Consider the following 26,722-nt stretch of genomic DNA (forward strand, 5'->3'; position numbering starts at 1 on the left):
TTCGAGTTTGTTTTGACGCGTGAAATAATCCTTGAGCGTCTCCAACAGTCTTTGATTGTCCTTTATTTTGTTCTCCAAACATACACCTCAATTTCGTGAACCTTTCCAACACCAAATGAACTTAATACAACACTAGTGACACCATCGAGGGATCTAAACATACTCCTCCAGGCCTCGCTCGTCTTTAGCTCCCCACAAACACCAACACCTGGTGCCAGGTAATCCACCGGATCACATTGACCTCGCGGCACTAATTGAAACGCGACCTTCCCGCCCCCCCTCCCCTAAGGGGGCGGAGCTAACAGTCGAACAACAACAACAAAATGGCACAAACGAAAAAAACTCTCGCCTGCTATTACACCATTAATGAAGCTTTTTGATTTCAAATCAATGCCCCACAACAACAACAAAAAACACACCCATGTGTTATTTATCTCTGAATTCACTTTGACAACGTCGGCTGTTTATCGCGGCTGTGGGTAAAAAGGTGTAACAAATCGAGGGGGACAAGTGGAACAAACCACAGTGTTTATTTGTTGGCGTGCGCTCGCCACGCTCTAAATTGGACGTCACTGCTGTTTCTTGTCACCGGCGGAATGGAAATGGCGCGTCGGTGCAAAAGAGATGCTTAAATTTGATTTACTCGCCTCTTGGCTCGCCCCGGACAGATTGACAGCCGCTGTCTTTATCGCCGCTTTGTTTTATTTTTGGGCTGTTTACTCTGCCTGTCTGCTGTCATCTCGCACGACGACTTCGGGAAAAAAAGGAGCCGGCTTCGATCTTCCCGAGATCTGGAGGAAATAAGCCTCCTTTCATGTTTTCCAAGTGCTTTTTTTTTTTTTTTTAATGCCACATATGAAAAGGGACTCATGAGAGGGCTGACACGTTTTTTTTTAGTCGCCCTGTTCCTCGGCTGCAAAGGAGCTGTGCGGGAAGAAGTCAAACCTTGCGATCTGATCACATCAGAAACCCGTACAGAACTGAGCACAAAGAGGCGGGCCCCCTCTCCTTCAGGGTCTCGCCGGGTCAAAGTCGTTAAATCAAACCTGATGTACAAACAAAAGGCTGCGTTTCTTCAGTGAAAAAAGCCTGAATCTCGAGTGCGTTGCAGTTCACGCGCCGCGGTGCAGCGACGTTCTGTTCCGTGTTAATGAGGCCCACTCGGGCTTCCACTTTTATTTATCGCTTTCGTCAAATGAAGCTTAACAAGCAGAACAAGTGACCTTGACACATTCCTTTTAATATTTCAAAATGGTCCTTGAGTGTAATTACCACTAAATCAACCCGGAGATAAATAATGCGTCCTTTCCCCCCCCCCCCCCCCCCCCCTCCTGGCGGCCTGGCTGCTGTTGCAACCATATGAGAATGTTCAAGATGTTTAAGGATTAGGGAATAAACTCAGTTAGATTAATGCATTTACGCCACTCATGGCTGTAGTACAACGGGAGCCAAAAGGCATTTAGCTTAGCTTAGTTTAGCATGAAGACAGATAGACTGTCTAAATTGGTCCCATCAAATAACCAAGCGACACTGGTCCAGAATTTCTTGCGGTTTCATGCTTAGCTAAACTAAAGCTTTATCTCCATAGCTTGATATTTAACAGAACGACACGAGAGTGGCGTTAACGCGCTCATCCAACTCGCCAAAGATCCAACATGCGTACCTCAAACAGCGCAAGTTTGACACCTGCCTTTCTTTATGCTAAGCTTAGCTTAGCATAAAGACTGGGACAGTGTTTTGTTAACTCTGTACACAATGCACAATGTTTGTGCTTTAGCGTAGATCAACAAGCCACACTGCCGATGGTGGTGGTGGTGGGGGGGGGGGGGGGGGGCACGACAGCTCACGACCGAGTCAAACAAAAAGTGTTAAGTTTAGTTTAGTTTTATTTAAAAGCGCTTCAGGTCAGGTGACGTCCCCTCACTAGAATCGTCGAGCTCAGCAGTCCACGGCTTTCAGAATGAGATGCTCGGCACGAAAGAAACGCCCCTCGCCGTTTACCCATGGCACTCCGCGTGGGGCCATTGGGGCGTCGCACAGCCTCCTAGCCGCGATGGCAGATCCCGCAGCACTCCAGGCAGAACTCCAGGCACTCCGCCGCCTCGCAGCAGCGGCACTCCAGCAGCAGCGAGTGGCAGTCGGCGCGGCAGCAGCCGGGCTCCTCGGCGGGCGCCGGGAGGCAGCAGCAGAAGAGGGCCTCGAGGCCGGAGGAGCAGGCCTCCGTCAGGCCCAGGAGCGGCGAGGAGCACCGGCACGAGAGGCACGCCAGCACCAGGTGTGAGCAAGAGTCTGCCCCGAAGCCAGACAAGAACACAGGGGGGGGGGGTTAGGAACATCGTAGCCGAGGTCACGGGACGCGTCTAAAAGAGACCCGTCGAACACCTGACGTCACAAACCGGGAGGAGGGGGGGGATCAACGACTCTATTAACCCCCAAATTAATCCCTCGCGTGTTTTATCCGGGAAGTTAAAAGAGAAACTTCAGCGATCAAGTGTGATTGTGTTTACTTAATCACAGAGCTGCGTTCAGTCCTCAGGGGGAAGAAAAAACAAAGGCCAGCGAGGCTTCCGGCAACGAACAACAACAACTGAAGGGAAGGAGCTGTCACGCTGTAATTGCTCTCCCACCCAAATTAGGTTTCAGATGAAAGTTGCATGCATTAACCCCACAGGCGCGTCTCCCGCCACTCCTCGCCGCTTGTGTTGTTACGTTTCATCCTCGCAAGCGGGCACAAAAGTGAGCGAGCTCATGCAAATTGGGCTGTTTTATCCTGTTTACTCAAGGAAGTGAATGAAAAGCAGGTGGCAGAATCCCCCCCCCCCCCCCCCCCCCCGGGGAGTCGGGTTCAGCGTTTTCCATCGAATGATGCACCCCTGCACCAAACAAATGCTAATATCTATACGCTGTGTACATGAAATAGGAGAATTATGTGTGGCTGCCGTATTGATTTAACAATGCACCGCTTCGTAGAGTTACAACACCAACACGGGGATAAACAAGCACTGGGCCTCTGCGCGCTTTGATGAGTCTTCAAGGGAAACTTTTCGGCGCTCCGTTGGCGTAAAGAGTGACATCAAAAAAACACTTCGCTCTTACTTATTTTGCCCGTGCAGGTGAACGGAAACGGCACAGGTTTAGAATACGTACCGTCATCCTGTCATAAATGCACTTTATTACACAATTGTTAAAGTGTGTAATAAAGTGCGGAAGTGAGGCTCCTTATTCCCTTGTTCCTACCGGCTGGTGTGGCAGCAGCTAGATGTGAGCAAGATATGCTGCCCCTGCTCCTGCTGCTCCTCCTCCTGCTTCTCCTCCTGCTGCTCCTCCTGCTGCCGGGCACCGACCAGCTGGAGGCCTGCAGGCGGCTCGGGCCCCGCGTCACGGGGTCGGGTCTGTGGTGGTCCGGGGCCGCGAGGCCACATCGGAGGCAGGCGGGCCCCCTCTGTAGGTCCCACCGAGGCTGCTCCATCTCTCCATCTGAGGCCTCCGCCGGGGGACCTGCAGGGGGCGGAGGCCGGGCTGGTTGGAAAAACGAAGAAAAAAGGTGCAAATGAGACAAATAGGTGAATTTAAAGGTAAAGTGAAGGAAACGGCTCGTCAGGAGTCGCGACATTTGGCTCCGGTCGCTGTATTGTTTTTCCGCACAAATCGCCCGCTCCCTACTCACTGCCGATGAGGTCGGCGGGGTCGGCGTTTCCTCTGCTCCCAGACTCACACGCCGAGAGGATTTCCCGTGCCGATTCGAAACGCTCACTGCCTTGGGAGACACATCGAAAGGAAATAACTGTCTGCTGACAGGCTGTCAAAGAGATTTGACAGATTCCTCACTGAGCGAAAGGGTTTTCTTCCCTTTGCTTGCGTCGTTGCACAAGAACGGTGATCACAGAAATGATTTTAATACGTCTAAAAGAGCTTTTCACTTCATTCATCAAAACCATTCAGTGTCCCGTGATGTTTTTAATTGAATTCCCGCGTTATTACCTCCAAGGTTTCTTGAGCAAATGATGAAAACTCAACAAAAAAAAAGTGTGCTCCTTCTTTCTAAGCCCAATAAGAAGGGGCTTCAGCAGCAGCTCACAGCAGGTCATGGGTACTTGCCTTTAGTCTGCTTGGGGCTGCTTGGCTCCTCCGTCGTCGCGTCCCCCGCCAACATGTTTGATGCTCATGGCTGCTCGGGGACCTCCGTCCCGCCTTTTATCAGCCCTTTGACTTGTTCCTCCAATCCTGCTTCGGTCAGCGCCGAAGAGGTCAGGAAACCTCTCGGCTACGCCCCAACGCAGACTGTGGGCCGTGCTCTCAGTGTGTGTGTGTGTGTGTGTGTGTGTGTGTGTGTGTGTGTGTGTGTGTGTGTGTGTGCGTTTCTCAGTGACTTTAATGACGACGCAGGCCGCTCCGAAACATGCTGATCCCAGCAGAGCAGCTCTGCTCTGCTCCCAGTCACGTAGCACAACGGAGACACATACCCCAGGAGTGTGTCAGCTGGCCGCCGTGTGGTTTTTAAAGCTCATCTCGCTCCCTCTTTGGAAAACACCCCGTGCGAACCTCGTCATCTCGTTGTCTCTGTAATTCATGCGTTAAGAGTGTTTGTTCGGCAGTGTGTTCCTCTGATTGATTCGGGCCCATCCCTCGTGTGATGAAAAGTCACAGCTGTATTGTTGCTTATTGTTTTCTCCATTGATATTAAAGATGTGGGTTTTTTTTAAGGCCCTCCTGGCTGAGACACGGAGGCATCTCAAATATTTTACACAATAAAAGCCAAACACAAAAACAGATTGCAGAATCATAAATGATCAAAAACATTCGTCATCGTCATTCTTCAAAAGTCATCGAAACGTAAGTGTCACGGTTTGGGTCCTCTTCCTGTCTTATTTTGTAGTTTCCTTGTCTCTCGTGTCCCTGGGTGAACTTCACTTCCTGCCTTGGCTTGTGATTGCCTGATTGTTTCCACCTGTGTCCAATCACCTGCACCTCCCTTGTGTATTTAAGCCACTGTGTGCCAGTTGTCCCTCGTCGCGTCATTGTCTATGTTCCTTGTCGTTGGTGCACGGCGTCTTGATTTGGTAAAGAATAAAGAGCACTTTGTTGGAAGACCCTGCATTTGAGTCCTGCTTCAGCCTGCACCAGCACCCACCTGACAGTAAGGGACCAATCAATCAAACCAAGTTCAGCCAGATGGAGGAAACGGCATTTCTGGAACACGCTTTAGAAGAAGTCAATTGCGCACCTCAGTGCTCATATTGTTATTTATAAGGCTAAATATGAGCATCCAGAAAAAGCAAGAATTGATTCTTGAATCATAGTCCAAATTCAACTCCATTTATATCAAAAAGGTCAAACAACATGTTATTTTTAGAATATTATAAATCCTTTTTATACTTTTTAAAAAGGGTCTTCTTGACCAAACCTCATGGTCATTCTTCAGTGTTTGGAGTTTTCCAAAAGCTAAAGTCCACGGCAAACTGTGAAGGAGCCACGTTGTGCTGCCCTTTGAACTTGAACTCAGAACTTAAAATAACGGTTAGTGTCTAAATGGGGGGGCGGTCGGGAGAAAATGTCACCTCACGGGGCTGACAGCGAATCAAAGGGAGCCCCGAGAGGCAAGCGAGCCCAAAAAGCTACACTTGCTCTCAGCAGGGACAATTACTGACATTTAGTCAAAACAGGAAGCTGGGGAACCAGAGGCCTTTGTTGTGCGCCTAAAAGGCTTCACTTCGTGGCGCCCGTCAGCGGCGTGATGCCGATGTCTATCCCTTTATTTTATTATTTAAGCATTTCACATGATGTGATGAACAGGAGGATGAAGTCAATTGTTTTTTTTCAGTTATAATGTGAAACCAGTATTATCTGTATTTGCATGTTTTAAAGCATGCGTAGACTTTCATGCCTTTTTAGTCCATGCACAGCTACACAGACACATGGCTAACGATCATTAATGTTTGCATGTTGCATGTCGCATGATGGCACCAGATATCTAACCTATGGGGAAAAAGATTTCAAATGATCATGATGTCTTATTTGCTGATCAAAATGCTGTATGAGGTCAAAAAATGACAACACTTCCCATCTACGTATATTTATTCTGTTGCAATCAGACACTTTGGACAACTAATTACTGACACGTTTTTATAAATACAGATATTTGTATGTGCACAAGCATCTATTGTAAATACTCAAAACATTATAAAAGTGGAACGTGTGAGTTCTTTATTTCAGTGGAAACAATGCTGTATTCAATACATTATTTTCAGAAACGGAGATACAGGAAACGCACAAGGTGGATTTACTTCACTTCCTTCTTAAGTAACATGGCTCTCTTTGCTTTAACATGCACTCATTCATTCTCTATGTCATACTATGACTAATGTATCTCTACTTTGTCCTTTGGATTGCATCATTTTGTTCATGGTAAGAAATTCCCAATTTTCTCCAAACTCGTATTGCAGCTCTTTTTTTTTTTGTTAAAGGTGTTTACTCCCTTTTAATAACACTTGATGCTTGGCTCCCATCCGTAAAAAATATAACGTTTTTATAAAGAGGGTTCACATGAGAGCAACTGCAGGGCTTTAAATACAAATAATATGTCCTAATTACTGTAACAAATCTGAGTCCTTCTATCGCATATTTAAAATGTATTTATTTTCAAAATGAGAAAAGCAGATCATTATCAATCGATGAGCCAACGCAACGAGAGTTGAAGCCACATTGTACTTTCTTCTCTTTCAAGTTGAATTATCTTTTTTCAGACAAAATCACTTTTTCATGTGTATGAATATATGAAACATATAAACACCATTTAGATTATGTACATTTTGGTGTGTTTTCGATCCAGATAAAGATAATCACCTCCAAACGCTGCACATTGAGATGAAGTCACGATGGTCTTCATCCCTGAAGGTTCAGAGAAGGACCGTGAAGCCCGTCTCCGCTCATTCGAGGTCAAACAAGCGCCGTTTGTCCTCTTTCGCCATCACCGGTTCTTCTCCATCGAGAGTCAGCGCTTGGGCAAAAAGACACCTTCAAAAAAGGGACAAAGAAACAGAGACACTTGGATCTTTTTTTCTTTTTTTAGGGGGCAGGGTGACATTCGCTCGCTGCCGGACTTACGCCGGGGAGACGCCCGCCGCGTTGCTCTCCCGTAGTCGCCTCTCGGCGTTTCCATCGACGCGCCCTTTCTCCGGCCCTCCCGGCAGTGACGCCTCAGCCGACGCCGTCTGCAAACAAGGGAGAGAGAAGCGAAGCAAAGCAAACAGTGACTCCACCGGCTCAGGCTTCCACCGATCGCTGTAAACCCAGCTCACCTGTGAACTGCCCTTCTGAAAGGTCCCAAGGTCGAGGCTGGACGAGACGTTTTTCCTCTGCGTCGGGCTCCTGTGGGACGACCGAAGGTAAAACCGAATTCAGAATCCACGTCTGGCTCACGGCAGGCAAATCGATAGCGTGTGTATATATTAAACCAGCCACAATGTGGTAAAACAGCGATGGTTAGAGGCAAGGTCGGCTACGGTGTCAAATAATTCAGTTGTGTGAAGAACAATCGGACTGAAGCCTTGAAAGTGTCACGTTCATCATTCATTCACCGAGGCTTATTATTAACTGCTGGCTCTACAATTTGGTGCCTCTCTCTTATTGAAAAATGTACTTCCCTTAACCCGGTTCGGCCATCTTCACCACCCGGCCTGGACATGTTGTCGTAAAAGAATCATCGACATGTCACTTAGTTTACTTTAAGAAGTTTACCCTCTTAACTCTTCCCAGGAAGTTAAGACAGAAAATTACAGCTCACAAGGTTTTATTGAACCGAATTACGCAGCATTATACAAAGAACTAAGACAATGTTTCGGTATAACTGTTTGGGTCTGTTGAGATTGTTTGCCCCTACCCCGTGACCCTCTGGGACCTCCTCCTCTGGTACTCCACCTCGTCCACCGTCCACACGGCGCCTTTCACGTTCTCCACGCGCACAAAGCACTTGTGCAGGCTCAGGTTGTGACGCACGGCGTTCTGATGCAGAGAGTCGCAGCAAAAGGAGACGTTATTGACGCCTCATTCAGGTGTGACACACGCTGGATCACAGAGTCAATGGTGTGGTGTGAGGGGAGGTGGGGTTTTGGGGGGGGGTGCTGGTGTTACCTTCCAAGTGGCAGCGTTGCGTCTGAAATAAGCAAATGTTCGTGTGAACCAGTTGTATATCTCGTTGAGTGTTAGTTGCATCTCTGAGGTTTCCATTATAGCCTGCAGACGGAGAGGAAATAAAAGAACAAAAAACTTCAGCACATCAAATGAAAGCCATGACTTTTTTCACTTCTATTCCTTTGAACGCAGTCTTTTTCATTATTTAGGATGAAAAGTTGTATTTTCATTACTGTGCAATCTGCCCAATTACGATTAATCCTTCATACAATCCATTCTTTTATAGCCCAAAGGCCAAGTTGACCTGTAAATCCTGATGAACTCAAATATATGAAGATTCCTCCTATACACCAATAAATAACCATATTTCCAGCTTAATAAGCAACATTTTGAATCAACTAATTCATTTTGTGTGAATATTTTCAGCTGGTGAAAGTTGATCAATGGAACACAGGAAATGAGAGCTGTTGTTTTCCTCCTTATTCACATTTTAAGGACCATAGAATACAAAACATGAAAACTAACTGTAAAAAAAACCGTGTATATGTCTACTATGGAATTAAAATAATCCAAACCTACCCCATCTAACATTGGTTGACGTAGTTTAAGTAAAGAAAGACATCCGGGAGTTACCTGTCTTATGAGCGTCGCGTAGGTGAAAGGTGGTCTGATGTCGTCGTTCTTGTAAAGCTCGCATTCATTCTCTGAAACGAGAGAGCGACGCGGTGAGCCGACGACGCACCGACACACAAACACACAACCGAACGGGTACCGGGCTCACCTGAAGCCAGCGTGTAGACCAGAGGGTGGCGGCGGCGGCTCCGTGCGGCCACCGCGGCGCACGTCCCGTGGCCGGGGGACTCTCCTCCGCACACCGGGGACGGAGTGCCGACGGCGGCCGGGCCCCGCGGGGACACCCGGGGCGAGTCCGGTGGACTCGGCGAGGAAGGGGGTGCAGCGGGGGCGGCGACTGAGCCGAACTGAGGGCGACGCGAGAACAGGTGGAAGGAGTTAACGAGGGAGGGGATGGGGGGGGGAAGAAGACTGACAGAAGAATAAAAACAAAGAGGGAAGGTTTTCAGCTGGGTGTAACAGAGCGATTTGATTCGCCTCCTCGGAGGTGAGTCCACTAATATCGCAGGAGGATGGAAGCCAATTATTGTTAATTATAGGGTGAAATTGTTTGGTGAGTGTTTTGATTATGGTGCAATATTTGCTAGATTAACATCTGATTAACTTCCACATTATGAGAGCATGTCTGCTGTCTGAAAACAGCCATCTGGTGCCAACAGCCGGGAAGCACTCACACTGAATCAGAATGGAGATCTGAACAAAGGGAAAGTCTTTTTGAGAGTTACGATTAAAAAAAGGCCCAAAATGCTGAAAACTTTCCAGAAAAAAAAATGCATTTGTGATGTAATGTAGTTTTTCTGACCAGGCTCAAATATTTCTAGTCCAGGTGTATCCCTCATTTACTGTTGTTCACACAGCCGTCAATGCACCTGTGCCACATCTACACAGCAAAATCCTTGGAGTTAATTTTCCAGTGTTGGGCAAAAGTGTTGAAATCACACTGCAAAAAGTTGATTCAACTCTTACAGAGTCAATTGTACGAAAGAATTGGAGTCATCATCCAGTGTCACGACACAGATTCATTTGCAATACTTAATAGAGTTAACTGAACTCTTTGATAGGATTGAAATGTAACTGTACAGTGTCACACTTTTTGGAATCAGGCTTAACTCTGTGTAATATGGAGGATCAAGGATTGGTGAGGGTGCGCCAGGAGCCACAGGGTTGTTGGTTTGAACCCTGGCTCATGTCCCATGTCAAAGTGTCCCTGAGCAATACACCTAACCCTGAATTGCTCCCTGGGCTAAAATGTAAACTCCATGTGTTAAAAATGCAACATAAGTTGCTTTTGATATCAGCTAAATAACGTTGTATTCATCACTGAGCAGATTTATTTTGACACTTATTCCGAGTTAAATAAACTTCGTTGAGTGTTGATTTAACAGGGACAATATTGGGACAATATAAACACCAACTTAGAGTTAATTGAATCTCACAGAGTCAATTTAACTCACTACCCACTGGTGTTGAGAAACGCTTGAGTATTGTTAAATTTCAACTATATAAGAGTTCAAATTAACTGCATAACAGTGTTAAAATGGCAACACTTTAAAAAGTGGTACATTGACCCTGTGGAGTGTGGACCCCATGGGACACTTTAAAAGTGTTCAAATTAACTCCAATAGTGTTAATTTGAGTCTGTTCATTTTGCTGTGTACCTGAAGACTGTGCAGGTCAGCGGGCGGTTCTGACTGTGGCGGCTGTAGAGGTGCAGAGGTCGCCTGGGACTCCAGGGGGGGCAGGTGCAGGTGAGCCATCATCGCCCGCAGACGCTCCCGTTCTTTGCAGAGCTGGGAAAAGAAATCAGAAACGCTGAACAGTGTCAAACAAAGAGGGGGGGGGGGGGGGAGGAGGCAGGAGGCGGTGTTGGTACGACGATGAGTATATTTATCACCCGAGCATCTCTAGCCCCTCTCTCCTGCACTCACTCACCTGCAGCCCGAGCTGCTGGACCACCTGCATCTGGACTCTGCACTGCGCGGTGCTTCTGTCATCCAGAGCGTGCTCGCTGCTGATGTGCCTGAAACACACAGCAGGGGGGGGGACAGGGGGGGCGTTAAAGCAATACGGAAAATCTGTCTATTCAACATCAAATACTCTTAAAAAGTGTTGAGCTCTGCAGAGATAATTAACGTCAGCCGCAGTGAGAAATGTGTCAGGATCGATCAAAATATTTATGGAAACAAATGGCGCAGAAACGGAATTTCATGAGATGTAAAAGTGCGGAATGTTTGAAGCACACTTGAAATATGCAGCAGGGTGGCGTGAAGGATTCTCGAGTGGTTTGAGAGGTTTCTATTTGTTGTTATTGTCTTTTATTCATCCTTGAAATAGATTGTAATTGCAACGACTCCGAGCCGAGTGACTTTTTAGCCGCAGGTGGTGCTTGTCGTGTCTTACCCTTACTTTTAAGTGCCGGAGACAAGCATCAGTTCATCTGAAAGATACATCCAGAGCAGAGAAAAGTATCTTCCAGAATACTACTTGTCTTCTGATTCCTGCATTTCTTAATGACATTTTTGGTAGCGATAAAGAGTTATTGTCCGTTACACTAGTAATGTGGTACAAAAGGGGGAAAGGATAAATGTAATTGATTTTGAATTCCCAACGTGCCAAATTGGAGCGAAGTGAACAAAAAGTGGCTCATCTGTAACTTTGATCAACTCCCATATAGTGTTTCCCAGAGCTCCATCTCACAGAAAAGTGGACGCATAGCTCTGGTACGTGAATGTAGTGGGGAAAAAAACTGCAAAAATGCCAATTTTTCAAGCTTCAAAGTGGTTTCTCTACAACAAAAGAGTCTTCCTTTAAATCGCCAAACGGACAGGCGGAAGGAGTCAATAGGACGTTTCGGGTGAGGGATTTCAAAACCTACCGGACGAACTGGCTGAAGGTTCCACACGCAGACTCACATCCGGGCCAGTTACACACGCCGTGGGCGTAGAGCGCGCGCGTGGGGGCGCGCGCGCCTTTGACGGCGCTGGAGTGAAAAAGCATCGTCGTGATTGAAAACCACAGCAGCACAAAGCACAAAGTGAAACAAATAAGAAGAAGCGCTTTCTTTTCTTTTCACGGGTGGCAGGAAATGACAGAGAGAGGTGCAGGGGAGCAAGCGGAAAACAAATGGAGAACTCTTTACTTTTTGATTTTGGGGACGTGTATTCATGTAAACTTTTTTTTTTCTTCTTTGCTTCACCCACTTAAGGTGGAGCAGCCACGAAGCAAACAAACAAGATGAAACACAGTCGTCCCGAGGGGAATTAGTCTCTGCTGCTGCTGCGAAAAATAAATAAATAAATACATGAAAAAACAGCTGAAAAAATGACAAGCCTTTGGTGCTCGGAAAGAAGTGGCGCCGTGTCGGTTCTGACAAACGGCACCATGCAGCGGAGCGGATCGTACCCGTGAGGAGACCCGTGAGGAGACCCGTGAGGAGAAGGCGGCCGCTGGTCCCCGCTCGGCCTCCCCGGGTCGTGGCAGGAAGGCGCGGCTTTGTCTCCAGTCGTCCCCCCGGTGAGCTCTTCCCACGTCTGCTGCATCTCCGCAGGGCCGAAACCAGCTGCACGTTGTACAATGCAGGTTTTTTTTTTTTAGAAATTGTGATGAGGTCAAACTGGTATTTCAAATACATTAGAAGCAAGTCAATGCCACGTTGTTCTAGAATTAGTCTTTTTTTTTTTTTCTCCATCTGTGCTCCACAGTATCTGCTCCTTTGCACCTCAAAGCTTCGGGGGACACAGCGGTTGGAGCGTGACCTCGTGTCACCTTCTCACTGTAATCCAGGAATAATTATCACAGCTTGAAAAGATGCCGGGATCAACTTTCTACTCTCAGGTTTCACTTTCATCGTCGTCTCTTTCGAGTTCATTGCATTTGCGTGACAAAGCGTATAAAAAAGATCAACAAGAAATTCATCTTCTCGTTTTTTACGCAACCTCACCGTCAACTTCAACCTCAAATCCACAACATAAGGGGACACAAATACTTCAGTTGACACCGCCATTGCTTTTTCAGACACAGAAGGGAGGAGAATCTGGAGCTGACCTGGAGCGAGGGCCGGGGAGGGCAGCGGAGGCCTCTGCAGCCGGAGGAGCTGCTGCTGTTGCTGCTGCAGCCGCAGGAGCTGCTGGAAGACGAGCTGCTGCGCAGGGAGCTGCAGGATGGAGGGACACACGCTTTCACTCCCGAGGGCGGCAGGTTAGTTCTTTTCATGCAAAGCGCTGCTCACGCTTACTGCGTATGTCGATGCATCCTTCAACAAATTCACTTTTAATGTAAACCGTTGTTTTAAAACAACATGGCATCTCTTTCTAATGGATCCCCTTACCTTCCCGAGTTCTCATTTTCTTTGTAATTTCCGGGACAAATACTTCATTTTATCGAAATGACTCAAATGCCGTTGAAATGGTGACGTCAAATTAGTGCAAAGCCAGTGAAACAAACTGAAAGCAAATGAAAGCACTACTCACCTCTTTGGCTCTCTTGCCGCACTTTTGTTGAAGCAGCTGCAGATGAATCTGTTGCTGGTGCTTCTTGTAAAACTCTTTCAGATGTTGCTGGAAAAACAGCGATGCAGTATTTTTTTAATGTTAATAAAAATGACTATAGACATTTCCCAAATTCTCAAAACTACACTATATGTAAAAGAAATACAAATGCCGTTGCCATCAGTAAAATGTTTCTGTATCCCTAAAATCAGTCTTTTTAGAGAAGTTCAACACGTTTTTTTTTTTTTTTGTGACTGCCATCATAAAATTAGAACAAGTACAAGTGATTTTTGTTTAAAGATGAAACAGAGTTAAATTTCAAAGAATTGAATTTTTAAAAAATGCGGAAAGGAATACAAGAAAAACTTTTAGGTGTAGTTTTTTTTTAACCTAGTGCTAAGAAACTAGTGACCAGTACTGACTACCTCCCTTCATTGGAAAGGTTAACAGCTAATGCTAACCATGCTAACTGACTGATGTCAAAGTAACATAATCCAAAATAACAAACCGTATAACTCTGTTCAGAACACATATTTTTCTAGTAGTCCATTTTAGCACAATTACCTGCTGCAGGAGAAGGGCTTGTTGCTTCTGCTGGATCAGAGCCTGCAGCTGGTCGGGGGACAGCAGCTGCTGCATCTGCCGAGGAGCCATCATAGCCAGAAAAACCTTTTGGGCACAAGTGGAAGGATGAAACGATTAAGGACCAAAGTCTGCAGAGCGACGGCTTGGGGGGGACAAGTGAGCGGCACGGAAGCCAAGAGTCAAGTGTTAAACAGTAATAACCATCGAATGGGATCCTTTTTCAATCCAATTACCAAGCGGCGCTGTCAACCTTCTGTGAACACCATCATGCTTGAATTGTGTCGCTGACCGTAAATGAGAAGGGAGATGGGCTGACCAGTTAATTAGCAACACAATGACACGCTTGTTGTGACTCCTAATAGAAGTGTACGGGTATTAATGAAGGCAAACACTCCCGGAATAATAACCGACCTGCTCTGAGCGGACGTCTCCCTTTGTGTTCGACGCGGAGGACACAGCAATTGCCGTGAATGTATTTAACAAAAAAAAAAAAAAAAACAACACTCACGAATGCAACACGTTGTATTACAAACACTAACAAAAACAGGACCAGTGACGACAATTGATTGCTAGGGGGAAACCTTTTGAAATAAATAGGTTTTTTTCTCCAGATCTAGAATATCACTTGCTGTAAAAGCTGTGACGAGGTCTCATGAAGCATCTCATGAAGCCTCTCATGAAGACTCTCATGAAGACTCTCATGAAGCCTCTCATGAAGCCTCTCATGAAGCCTCTCATGAAGACTCTCATGAAGACTCTCATGAAGCCTCTCATGAAGCCTCTCATGAAGCCTCTCATGAAGACTCTCATGAAGCCTCTCATGAAGCCTCTCATGAAGCCTCTCATGAAGCCTCTCATGAAGCCTCTCATGAAGACTCTCATGAAGACTCTCATGAAGCCTCTCATGAAGCCTCTCATGAAGCCTCTCGTGAAGCCTCTCATGAAGACTCTCATGAAGCCTCTCATGAAGCCTCTCATGAAGCCTCTCGTGAAGCATCTCATGAAGCCTCTCATGAAGCCTCTCGTGAAGCATCTCATGAAGCCTCTCATGAAGCCTCCCATGAAGCCTTGCATCTCAGCGGCTTGCAGGATGTGAAGAGGACGCGTCAAGGACCTGAAGCTTGTGTCATCAGACGGAGTCACGCTTTGACACTACAGATGTAACCATCTGCATTCATTGTCGGCGTTTGTAGTCTGGTTTTTATTTTTTACAATTAGTCAACTTTTGAAAGCCTCTTGAAACGTGAGGTTTTGCAGATTTTCTTTTCAAATTAAACATGTTTTCGACTAAAGGAACCAGAGACAGTGAAAGAGAAATAATACGGGAGAATAGGGCAGAGGGAGTGGTGGTGTAATTAGCAGTAGGCTACATGTGCAAAATTTAGTCCATTTGTATCATTTAAATACACAAAGGATCTCTTAATGTGAGAGGAAAAAGGAGAAAGTAACAAAACTCATGTTTAAACACACAAAGAGGTCTTGATGTCGCGGAACAGGAGATTGTGGCTTTGCCAAAATGAGCAAAACTTGACTCACATATTTAAACTTGATTAACAAATCACTTAACTAATTAACAATGAGCCCCAACAAAATATTCTCATGGATAATATAACATCCTGACCCAAACACATACCTATTAAATTATCCCAAAACATAACAGCAGTTGGAAGAGATCGCTTTGGAAACTGAGAAATGGAGATTTTCTGAAAATATATTGATTTATAATGAAGAAAATTGCTAGTTGCTGTGTTCGTCTGACCATCATCTTTTCTTTGATTTTAAGGAGATACCTGACATTTTCACACTCTACATATAACTGGAAAAGCATTAGTGGTGTGTGGATTGGATGCTATAGTTAGAAAAGAGACGCATTACATACAGAGGCGCTTCTCTTAAATTAAAAGAGAAAGTCTTCACCGTCAAGGGTCTTCATTTGTAACATTTTGCAGAGTTGAAAAAGGTGTACAAGCCAACATCACGTCTCCAAAACTGAAATCACATGTGATATGTTCTCTGAAAATCACAAATAGCACATTTAAAGACCCTTTATGATATAAATATATATATAAATATATATCGGGTATACTTTTTAATGGGGTTACAAGTTGAGTGCGTTGTACAAGTTTAAGAAGTGAATTAAGAGAAAAGAAATAGAAATAGACAAGCATAAAATGTCGGGTCTTGTTCTTTGATCTTTCCCCTGCATCTGTTTGATAATTATTATTATAATAATGGAGTCTGGGTGTCCTGTCAGAGGACGTCCAACATAGAGCCGTTTTTCTCTTGACATCTTTTTTGCCTGGGACTGCTTTTTTTTTTTTTTTTAAAGGAGGGTGATGGGGAGGGACAAGGAGGTGGATGAAGATACCTGCTGGTGGTGAAGACACTGCCAGTTTCCTGCACTCACTCCACCGCAGGAGTCCCCATTAGCTGCTGTCGCCGCTGCAGCCGCGTCGGCGTGACTGAGCGGGCTGCTGGCCGCGGTCTGACGGGCTGTCGGCGGACCGAGAGGAGACTCTGGCATCCCAGCTCGGGGTCCTGGGAGAGAACAGTCATCCCCGAAATACACCGTGAGACTCAATCACCGCAGGCGTGAATTACACCTCATAGAGATTTAACTTACAAAAACCACAAACTAGATGAAGTTGATAAAGCATCATCAATACTTCAGTATTGTTTATTAATATTTCCAATTAACCATCAATCCATATTTTATAACACCACTAAAAAAGTGAATTCTTAAAAAAAAGTGTCCAGATTTACGCAAATATTATTTGAAATACTTAAATATGACATCATGTCCTGTTATTTTCCTCAAAACACTGCCATAGTCAGTGCATGTACTAATGTTGTGGCCCTCTGTTTAGCAGGGCACAAAGATCCAGGTTAGCTTGCATGCAGTAATTAAATCCAACTTTTTGCATTTCTCAACTTATGCAGCGCACAAAGAGGAAACTAAGAGGCAAAAAAAAAGATGCTACTTACACAACAGAGCAATAAAATACAGACTATTTCCTCCGAAAGAGTTTTCGAAAGTATCACCTCCTAAAAACATAGAAAAGTCAAGTCCCTCGCTCCTCTATTTCTGTCGGAACAGCGTGAAAGCCACCTACCGGGACGCCGACGAGTGGGATTCAGAGCAGCCAGGCAGAGTCGTGCAGTTTGAAGTGAGGACGGGAGAGATGTGATGGAGTTGTGCGTCTACCTGAGGGGGGAGGAGCCACCCAGTCGCTCTTGAGAAATCCACTGTGACAAAAAAAAAAGCTGTTGATTACAAGGATGTACGAAACCCGCCTGGGGTGTAAATCGCATCCATTGGAAGCTTCGCGTTATTAGTGATTGCTCTTTTTTTGTATTTTCCAAAAAGTCCTCTGTTTTGCACAATCAATAAATAGACCATCTAGTTTAAAAAAAGATATATTCTATTTGCAATGCACAATGAAATCTTTTTTTGTTGCTTTCTAGTCGTCAATTTTGCAGTCATTGCTTTTATTTCTTGACATTCTTAGACATAAACAACCCGATAAAATAAATAAATTCCTCCAAAACAGCATCATTTATTGTCTTTCATGACTAAAACAAATGGTTCTCTTTGAAAAAAGATAAGTATAGTTGTCTGTGACTTTATTTAGAAATGTATCAACAAGGAAAAGAGCTGCACAGCTACACAACTGTCAAACTGTTATCAAAGAGCTATTTACAGTAGTGTAGGCCTTTTTATTTCAATAGCAAACCAGTACATCTGTTAAAAATAAATAAACCGTTTTGATTATGGCTATTGATAAATAAAGTGTATCCTATTGTGTAAACGTCAACAAGAGCTGCACTGACAAACAACTGAAGTGACTCTAAACTTTGTAGAGAACAAGTCTGCTGTCATGCCTTCATGTTTTTAATCATTTCTGTTTAGTGTTTTCATTCTATTTGAATTTTTTTTTTTTTTACTATCATATCTCTCATTCCTTCCTTCTTCTTCTAAGCACACCGTGTTTTTAAACCCCTGCTGTGGCTTCTTGTAATGTCACCTCTTTATTTCCAAATATATGTGTTTCCAGATTGCGTGTGCGCGATCAATGAAGATGGCGAGGAGCTGAGGTCGAGCTGAGGTCGAGCTGCATGCAGCGTGAGGAGAGATTCAACGTTAGAGAGACGAGGGAGGCATCGAGGTAAAGAACAGATTCCTTTTATTTTATTTGTTGCACACAGCGTTCGGTGTTTCTCGTTTTCGTGCTATAAGTATGAAAAACAAAGCATCATCAATACTTAAGTATAGTTTATTAATATTTCCAATTAACAATCAAAATCAATCCAGATTTTATAACATAACTAAAAAAATCACAGTGAACTCTTAAAGAAAAGTGTCCACATTTACGCATAAGTATGAAAACATACTTATAGCATGAACCATAGAAATGAATTTAAACAACAACAATGTGTTAAATGTGCAGCTATTTGCACCATGTAGATGTGGATTAGATGTGGTGCTCTATGTTTAGACATGATGGAGGAATTAATGATTGAAATGTAGATATTGTTACCGAGGTAACTTTCTGCCATCTGCTGGATTAGTATTTATTTCCCCCTTAATTTTCTATTGGATGACAAAAGTAACGTGAATTTCTCCTGTATGGTTAAAAACAGGTAAAACCCTCCCAAAACGTTCCATGCAGTTTCCTTTATCCACTTTGAATTATGCCGCTTCAAGGCCCTTCGGGGATGAAATGATACGGTAGAGGTCTTATCGACTCAGCAGCCACAAGGGAACCTGAGCTCCTGCACTGGTGGTGTCGTAAACACGCTGACGCGCTGCCCTTCAGAGCCATGCAGCACTGGATCATTCAAGTCGGAGCGGTGCGGACCGAAGGGCCCGGGTGGGCTCCCTCATCCACCCGGAGGACTGTGCTGGAGCCGCATCCACTCTCCACGCCCGGAGAAGTCACGTGATACCTCCGCTGTCCCCGCACGGGGCCGTTGTGGCTCCACCCGACCCAAACATCTGCCGTGGCAGCACCTGCCGGGGGGAGCAGCCGCCGGCGGGCTCCCCCGCAGCCCGGACGCCTCTCTCCGCCTCCCTCCTCCGTCGCGCCGTAGACGGACGCCAGGTTGAGTTTCTTCGGACGGGGAGGACAGGGGGACTTTGGCAATCAACGCAATGTAGGAAGAGCGAGGGCTTCGAGGAGGAGGGTCCGCCCGAGGAGCCGCCTGCTTCATCTAGAGGATGCGATGGGTCGGTGAGGTGGAGAAGATGATCTCTCTGCTGCTCTCTGCTGCTCTGGATGGATTCCTGAAGAATCTGAGAGATGTTGAGCTTTTTGTCCTCTTCCTGGAATATTTGAAGTATTGGTTCCGAAATCAAGACCCACATCTCCTGGCAGTCTTCTTCTTCTTTTCTTTTGTACGTGATGCTGGTCTCTATTTCCTTCCACACAGCCTTTATATGCTTTTATACGGTTCATAATCAATTCAGGGGGGGGGGGTTGCATCGAGACACAGCACACTTACTCACTGTGAAAATATGTATGTTATTTGCTCAGAGAGATTAAGGACTAACCGCTTTGGTCATGGCTGGAGCTGGACATGGCACTCGGTCACAGCTGTGAGATAAACACAGGAAATGCTATGAATACAAGACCAATCCAGATGTGTTAACAGTAGATAAAAGAATGAGCTTCCGTGGTTGTTTCTTTCATACTGTGAGGTTTCCAAAGGCAGTGCGCGACCGGAGAGTCGGGGGGTTGGTCAGTGGAAAAAATGTCTGTTTTTAGACCTCATGTGACCCAAAAGCAACAAAACACACATAGCGGCCGTGGTAAATATCCTCCCTGTTATACAAATAGCATTACCGCTATCCAGGGAGACATTACAGTTACATAAGAACGATTTTACCCAAAACGCTGAGTTGTTTTGCTGTAAGATAATTACAGGATTAGCAACCTTAATCTTTGTTTATATCATGCAAACTCTTCTTCAATCTTCCTCAGAGAGGAGGACTGCTGTACGTAGTTAAAGTCCCCTCTGGCCTATTTATAGCGCTGGGCCTTGCAACAATGTCACCTGTAACTGGACTCCATCTGTTAAGTCACGTTGAATGTCAGTTGCCAGAAGCAGACGCACTGCGGTTCACTTCCCGCTGAGCTCTCCCAACAGAGCGTCCCATGGAGTTTGTGGGACAGCCGAGACCTTCCGGGGCCTGCAACCTCTTAGCGGTGCCAGGCCTCGGCCCCCTGGAAGCGGACGACGACGAGTGTGAGGAGGTGGTGGTCGGCATCAGGCCCAAATCCTCTCCCCTTCCCCGGAGACGGAGCTGCGACAGCGACAGCGAGGACTCGGAGCCCGGGCCGCCCCCGTCCGGCTCCAGGAGGGTGTCCTTTGCGGACGCCAGGGGCCTCAGTTTGGTGCACGTGAAGGAGTTTGACACTTGGAATGTGACCAAGGTGCCAGAATACGACTCTTCTGGGGGCAGAGGCAGCGAGGCAGAGGCATACTTCCTGTCTCCCCTCACTTTCTCCCTTCCGTTGTCTGCCGAGGAGCTGTTGGCACGAGTCCGGGAGCAGAAGATCGAACTGGAGACCATCGAGTTACTCCCGGGGACCACGGTGCTGAAGGGGGCGATCCGCGTCCTCAACGTCTCCTTCGACAAAGCCGTGTACGTCCGAACCACTTTGGACGGCTGGTCGAGCCACTTCGACCTCCTGGCAGAGTACGTGCCGGGCTCCGGTGACGGCGCCACGGACCGCTTCTCGTTCCGGCTCGCCCTCGCGCCCCCGTTCGGGGAGCAGGGAGCCAGGGTTGACTTTTGCCTGAGGTACGAAACCCCGGCGGGGACGTTCTGGGCGAACAATGATGACCGGAACTACGCGCTGTTCTGTCTCCGGAGAGAAGAGAGGAAAGAGACGCCACAGAACGAAAGGGTGAACAACAAAAGTTGTCTTAAGACTGTCTGGTGAGGACGAAAACTTTCAAGCCTACAAGGGATGATGGTCATAAACCTGTTATGTGATGCACCTTGAGGTTCAGGGGGGGGGGGGGGTGTGAGCAACCAGGACAGGAAAACAGACAAAGGTTTTTTTTTAAATCCCAACATGTCGTGGTGTGTTTTCTTCATAAAGGATTACAGGTGGAGGCCGTGTGCGGTTTTGTTGATTGGCGACGGTCAAATAAAAAAGTCTGACTGATCGCAATTTCATTGATTCGCAGTCGCAGCTTTTCCACGGGAGGAAATATTGGTGAAATGGAAGCGTCGTCAACGGGTGAATATTTATTCTGCTGACTGTGAAATTAAGAAAGTAATTGTGGAAGTTAGGAAGACGCTTTTCAAATGTCCCCTTTCTCCAGATGCGGCAGATGACGGAGCGAAAGTTGACTCTCTGAAGGCCGAGAAAACCGCTGATGGCCAGTCGGCAACTTCAGAGGAGGATCGACAGAAATTACGGGCGAGTAAAAACAAAAAAAACTAATATTTCCCCCTTTTTTTTTTACTAAAACATTTCACGATTTGTCTTTGGATTTCCTCGCACAGATATAAATATCATTGCCTAGGAAAGCGAGCTTAAAGACAACACGATATGTCCACAAGGTACAGAAGGAACAGGAAAACTTGACATGACCCTGCTGCACTTTCTGAGAGAATATCCGATGACTAAAGGACCTCGGTGACACCAGCGTGACATAACGTTCAGCTAAAGGACATACGGTGCATGCTGTTTGCCCCCCCCCCCTTATGTCACGCAGGCTATTTTAACACCGTCTGAGTCATAATTCATTTTGTATTGAATCAAAAATGCACTCATGGATGTTATTTTAATCCGTCTGAAATGTATCCTTAAAAAAAAATCAGCCCACTCCCTTTCCTTCAAACGTACTGAAACGGATCCCTGTTGTTGATTGACAGGCCGAGAACAGACAGCTCTGCAGCCAAAGGAGCGGCAGAAAGGCCGCGCGGATGGCTCGGGTGAAAGACTGCTTCTCTCTGAGAAACGCGGCGGTGGATGACACCGAAAGAGACGAGAACCGAAAGGCCGTTCGAGAGGAAACCCCGGAGCCGAAGCGCTCTGAGGGGGGCGGCGAATCAGAAGGTTCTCGTTTTGTTTCGGAATCCCCGGAAACATGCGACAAAACGTCCGTCCCGGAAGCTGAGCAGGACGGCCGCAAGCGAAGCCGCAGCGCTGCGGCTCGCCCGGCGGCTCGCCCGGCGGGCTGGATCGGAAGCCCGGACGGCCTGACCGGCGGCTTCTCGTTTGGGACCGTGGTGGCTCCGTTGTATCCCCAGGTGTTCGGCCGAGTGGGTGATCAGAGCGCACGGGGGAGCCCGGTGCGGCCCGCGCGGCACGCCGGGGGCTCGGGTCACCCTCGCCCTGAGAGAGGACAGGCCGGCTGCACCGTCGGTACAGAGGCGAAAGGTCACGAGGGCAAGATTCCGGGGCAGGTGACTCAGAGTCCGTGTTCAGACCCGGGATGTTTAGTTCCAAATTGCCCCCCGCTGGGAAAAGAAGAAATGAGTCCGAGCGCGACGGCAAACGGCATCACGGACCTCAAAGACACCCCGCGGGAGGCGCAGCGGCAGGCCGGCGGAGGCGGCGAGCTCCTGCACCAATCCGACGACGAGGATGACGCCTGCCAAACGGAGGCCTGCTCTGAGGGGGGTGAAGCATCTGAAGCTCCACGGGGTTTCAACCCCAACCACGTGCGGGGTTCGGATACGGAGGAGACGGAGATCCGCCGCGTTTCTTGTTCGGAGAAGGTGGAGGAGGTGGAGGAGGAGGAGGAGGAGGAGGAGGACGTCACAAAAGCCGAGATGTCTCTTGGAACTAACTGGGCTGAGAGGGAGATGATTGGTGGGACTGAGGCGACGGTAAACAATCACACGATTGTTTGTGAGGACGCACAAAACATAGGGCATCATGAAATGGACTCGAAACGGGAGGAACTCCTGGCTGCGGTGAACTGGGAGACAATGGTTGAAGAAGAGGAGAAAAACCTATTGACAGATGAAGAGGAAAGTTTGAAAGCAGCGGGGAACGACCGAGGACAGCCAGAGGATGGAGGGAGAGAAAAAGCATTCGAAAAAAAAGACACCACAGAGACGGTAGAAGAAGACGTCAGCATTTTTTGGGAGATTAAAGCTGCAAGACAGAAGAAGAACGAGGCTGAGGATGCAGATGTTTCAGAGGGCGAGCAAACCAACGGGGAGGAAAGTGGGGAAATTATGGCAGAAAAAGGTAGGGAATTAGAATATACCGAAGCCCCAAATGAAGCTGGAGAAGAAGATCTGACTGAGGAGAAAAGAGAGAAACAAGAGATTGTCATCGAAAGGAAAAATGTCCAAAACAAGGAGGACGTAGAGGAGCGGGAAGTGATGGAAACGCATCAGAGCGACGATGACCAGGCCGGCGTGTGGTGGGAGGATCGGGTGGAACCAGCGGAGGTTCACCTGGAAGAAGAGAATCCACATCACCAGGGGGAGAATTCTGTCGTTGAAACGGAGGAGTCAGAGATCACAGATGCAGGGTCACGGGGGGGCATGACGATCGAGGGCGGCTCTGAATGCGGGTCCGACGTCACGCGAGACAAGGCCGCAGACATCACGCGAGACAAGGCCCCAGACATCACGCGAGACAAGGCCGCAGACATCACGCAAGACAAGGCCCCAGACATCACGCGAGACAAGGCCCCAGACATCACGCGAGACAAGGCCGCAGACATCACGCGAGACAAGGCCGCAGACATCACGCGAGACAAGGCCGCAGACATCACGCGAGACAAGGCCGCAGACATCACGCGAGACAAGGCCGCAGACATCACGCGAGACAAGGCCCCAGACATCACGCGAGACAAGGCCGCAGACATCACGCGAGACAAGGCCGCAGACATCACGCGAGACAAGGCCGCAGACATCACGCGAGACAAGGCCGCAGACATCACGCGAGACAAGGCCGCAGACATCACGCGAGACAAGGCCGCAGACATCACGCGAGACAAGGCCCCAGACATCACGCGAGACAAGGCCCCAGACATCACGCGAGACAAGGCCGCAGACATCACGCGAGACAAGGCCCCAGACATCACGCGAGACAAGGCCGCAGACATCACGCGAGACAAGGCCGCAGACATCGCGCGAGACAAGGCCGCAGACATCGCGCGAGACAAGGCCCCAGACATCGCGCGAGACAAGGCCGCAGACATCGCGCGAGACAAGGCCGCAGACATCGCGCGAGACAAGGCCGCAGACATCGCGCGAGACAAGGCCGCAGACATCGCGCGAGACAAGGCCGCAGACATCGCGCGAGACAAGGCCGCAGACATCGCGCGAGACAAGGCCGCAGACATCGCGCGAGACAAGGCCGCAGACATCGCGCGAGACAAGGCCGCAGACATCGCGCGAGACAAGGCCGCAGACATCGCGCGAGACAAGGCCGCAGACATCGCGCGAGACAAGGCCGCAGACATCGCGCGAGACAAGGCCCCAGACATCGCGCGAGACAAGGCCGCAGACATCGCGCGAGACAAGGCCGCAGACATCGCGCGAGACAAGGCCGCAGACATCGCGCGAGACAAGGCCGCAGACATCGCGCGAGACAAGGCCGCAGACATCGCGCGAGACAAGGCCGCAGACATCGCGCGAGACAAGGCCGCAGACATCGCGCGAGACAAGGCCGCAGACATCGCGCGAGACAAGGCCGCAGACATCGCGCGAGACAAGGCCGCAGACATCGCGCGAGACAAGGCCGCAGACATCGCGCGAGACAAGGCCGCAGACATCACGCGAGACAAGGCCGCAGACATCACGCGAGACAAGGCCGCAGACGCTGCGCCCGCTGTGGCGAGCAACGTGCAGGACGACGCCCAACGCACCTCAACGGACCTCTGCAAAGGGGACGATTATCGCTTCTGTGAAAAAAAGGCCTCGGCGTCGCTCCTCCTCCTCGCCGGTGAACCCGAAAGCGACCAATCAGCGGAGTCCGACTCAGGCGACGAGGTGGAGCTGCACATGCACTGCCTCAGGGCCAAAGCCGCCGCCGCCACGCGAGCCGGGGCCCCCCCGGCGGCCAGGGGCCTCGGGGAGGGCAGGTCGCGGCCCCCGGCGGGCCTCAGAGGCAAGCTTCCGCCTATGCCGTCCATCAGCGAGGGTCAGGACGACGAAGAGCAGCACCGCGTCCGTCCCGCGGCGTCGCCGGCGCCGAGGGGCGGGGGGCGGCGGCGGCGGCGCTGGGAGACTTTTTCCTGCAGCGAGGTCTCAAAAACGCTGTTGTCCGCCACCGCGTTGGTGGTGTTTCTGGCCGTGGCGTACCGCTATGATTTCCTCGCTTGTTTGGGGCTCTACTTGGGGTCCGTGGTTTGGCTCTACTGTCAAGAAGGGAGGCAACCAAAGCAACAAAAAAAACAACACAATAGGTTGGATTGAACTGTAATACCATCGTTTGAAACTGTCCTTCAAAAAAAAACGTAATAGTTATAAGAAGAAAAGTTCAAAAGTGAATGACAATTGGCATTAGTTTAAGGTAAATATGACACATATCAAAATAAATGCTGTATATTCCCTGTGGGAGGTTGCTGACTCTCTGTTGTCAAGAGTATGAACCATTTTTCTTTATTCTTTGCTGTACATAAATCTTAGTCTCGTGCAATAGGCTGCGGACCACTGAACAACTCATGCTTTCTTGAGGTGCAAATGACACCAATCCTTGTGCTGTGTGTGTGTGGGTTATATTTAGTTTTCTTACATTTTGAATAAAGACCCTTCTACAAGATCAATAATTCAATGAGGACAATAGTTTGTATTAGTGTTCCCAGTATAGTATTCAGTATCTTAAAGAGTTAAAGAGTACAGCTAAAGCTGATGAGAATAACAAACTGACCATTAACAAATGATTGGACATTTGATAGAAAACACAAGTTTGAACCATGTGTTTGTCTTTAGTCCAGAAGGCCGGCGTTCACTTAGGTCTTTAGGGTCTTTAAGGGACGGTGGGTGTCCGTATGAAGTGTCATGGTCATACAGTATATCCGGTGTGCTTTGAGATATTTTTGTCTGTGTGCCTAAAAACTGAGTTTACTTACAGTGAAAAACATTTAAGGGAGAGAGTTTTTATCTTCAAATAGTTGATAAATTCACAGCAATTGGAATAAACATTCTTGGAATATTATTGACCATATACATTCCTCATAATTCCAGTTATAGCATTCAAGGGAACGGTTTCTGTGCAGTTATCCTTTCATAATGAACTTTGATCTTTGAGAGTTTAGAGTATCAGATACATCTTTGACTTTCAAAACATGCATGTATGCATGCATCTGAACTGAAGTGACAGTTGTTGCCCTTGCAGCAAACCCACGGGGGGGGGGCAATAATAACGCAGGTTTATTTGCTGTGCAGGCGGAGCGCATGTTGGCCGAGTGTCACGGGAGCACGTTGGTTAAAGCCGACAGCTGTTGTTCTGATATGTTCGACACACCACAACAGGCTGTCTTCATTTCAACGCGGATGCCTGTCCGACCTTTTGGACTTTTGCTACATGTGCGACAGACTAAATGTACTTTGAGAACGTGGATCACTACTTTCCTGCAAAGTTGTGGGGCTGCAGTTAAACTTTTGAAATGATTTATTGTGAACAATTGGTAATACAAAAAAAAAAAGGATGGAGCTTTCTCATTTATGTTACATCTCACATTTTATTGCTCTATATACACACCTATTAACAATAATAACAATATGGTGTAATGATAATCACGCTGTGACCATCATGTGCTGTGTGTAATTGTTGGAATAGAGCAGTTATGTAAAAACAGTAGGGATAAATCTTTATCAGTGATATGATATTAGATATTTAAGTTGTAAAAGTCTCACTCTTTTTGTTTCGACAGCTGCAGACTCAAATGTACGGGAGTGT

At 47.6% G+C, this 26,722-nt stretch overlaps 2 protein-coding genes across 2 annotated transcripts; one reads left to right on the forward strand and one right to left on the reverse strand.

Moving 5' to 3' along the window:
* Positions 1 to 6,065: 6,065 nt before the first annotated feature.
* LOC119196561 (forkhead box protein P2-like) lies at positions 6,066 to 17,002 on the reverse strand. The gene is made up of 16 exons (XM_037452353.2): positions 16,949 to 17,002; positions 16,204 to 16,373; positions 13,815 to 13,919; positions 13,233 to 13,319; positions 12,808 to 12,916; positions 12,166 to 12,322; positions 11,639 to 11,743; positions 10,696 to 10,783; positions 10,422 to 10,553; positions 8,912 to 9,110; positions 8,764 to 8,834; positions 8,131 to 8,232; positions 7,880 to 8,001; positions 7,299 to 7,368; positions 7,105 to 7,211; positions 6,066 to 7,014 (listed from the first exon to the last, which is right to left on the reverse strand). Exons 2-16 carry the CDS (start codon positions 16,357 to 16,359, stop codon positions 6,927 to 6,929), a joined length of 1,698 nt encoding a protein of 565 aa, XP_037308250.2. The 5' UTR covers positions 16,360 to 16,373; positions 16,949 to 17,002; the 3' UTR covers positions 6,066 to 6,926.
* A 2,329-nt stretch (positions 17,003 to 19,331) lies between these two features.
* Positions 19,332 to 25,377, forward strand: LOC119196557 (uncharacterized). Its single transcript, XM_062562999.1, is given in 7 exon segments — positions 19,332 to 19,917; positions 19,919 to 19,967; positions 19,970 to 20,778; positions 21,033 to 21,085; positions 21,171 to 21,268; positions 21,727 to 23,751; positions 24,544 to 25,377. Coding segments are annotated over 7 exon segments (3,762 nt in total). The 5' UTR covers positions 19,332 to 19,882; the 3' UTR covers positions 25,237 to 25,377.
* Positions 25,378 to 26,722: the final 1,345 nt, after the last annotated feature.

This window comes from Pungitius pungitius, chromosome 6 (genome assembly GCF_949316345.1).
Source record: "Pungitius pungitius chromosome 6, fPunPun2.1, whole genome shotgun sequence".
NCBI classification, from domain to species: Eukaryota; Metazoa; Chordata; class Actinopteri; order Perciformes; family Gasterosteidae; genus Pungitius; species Pungitius pungitius.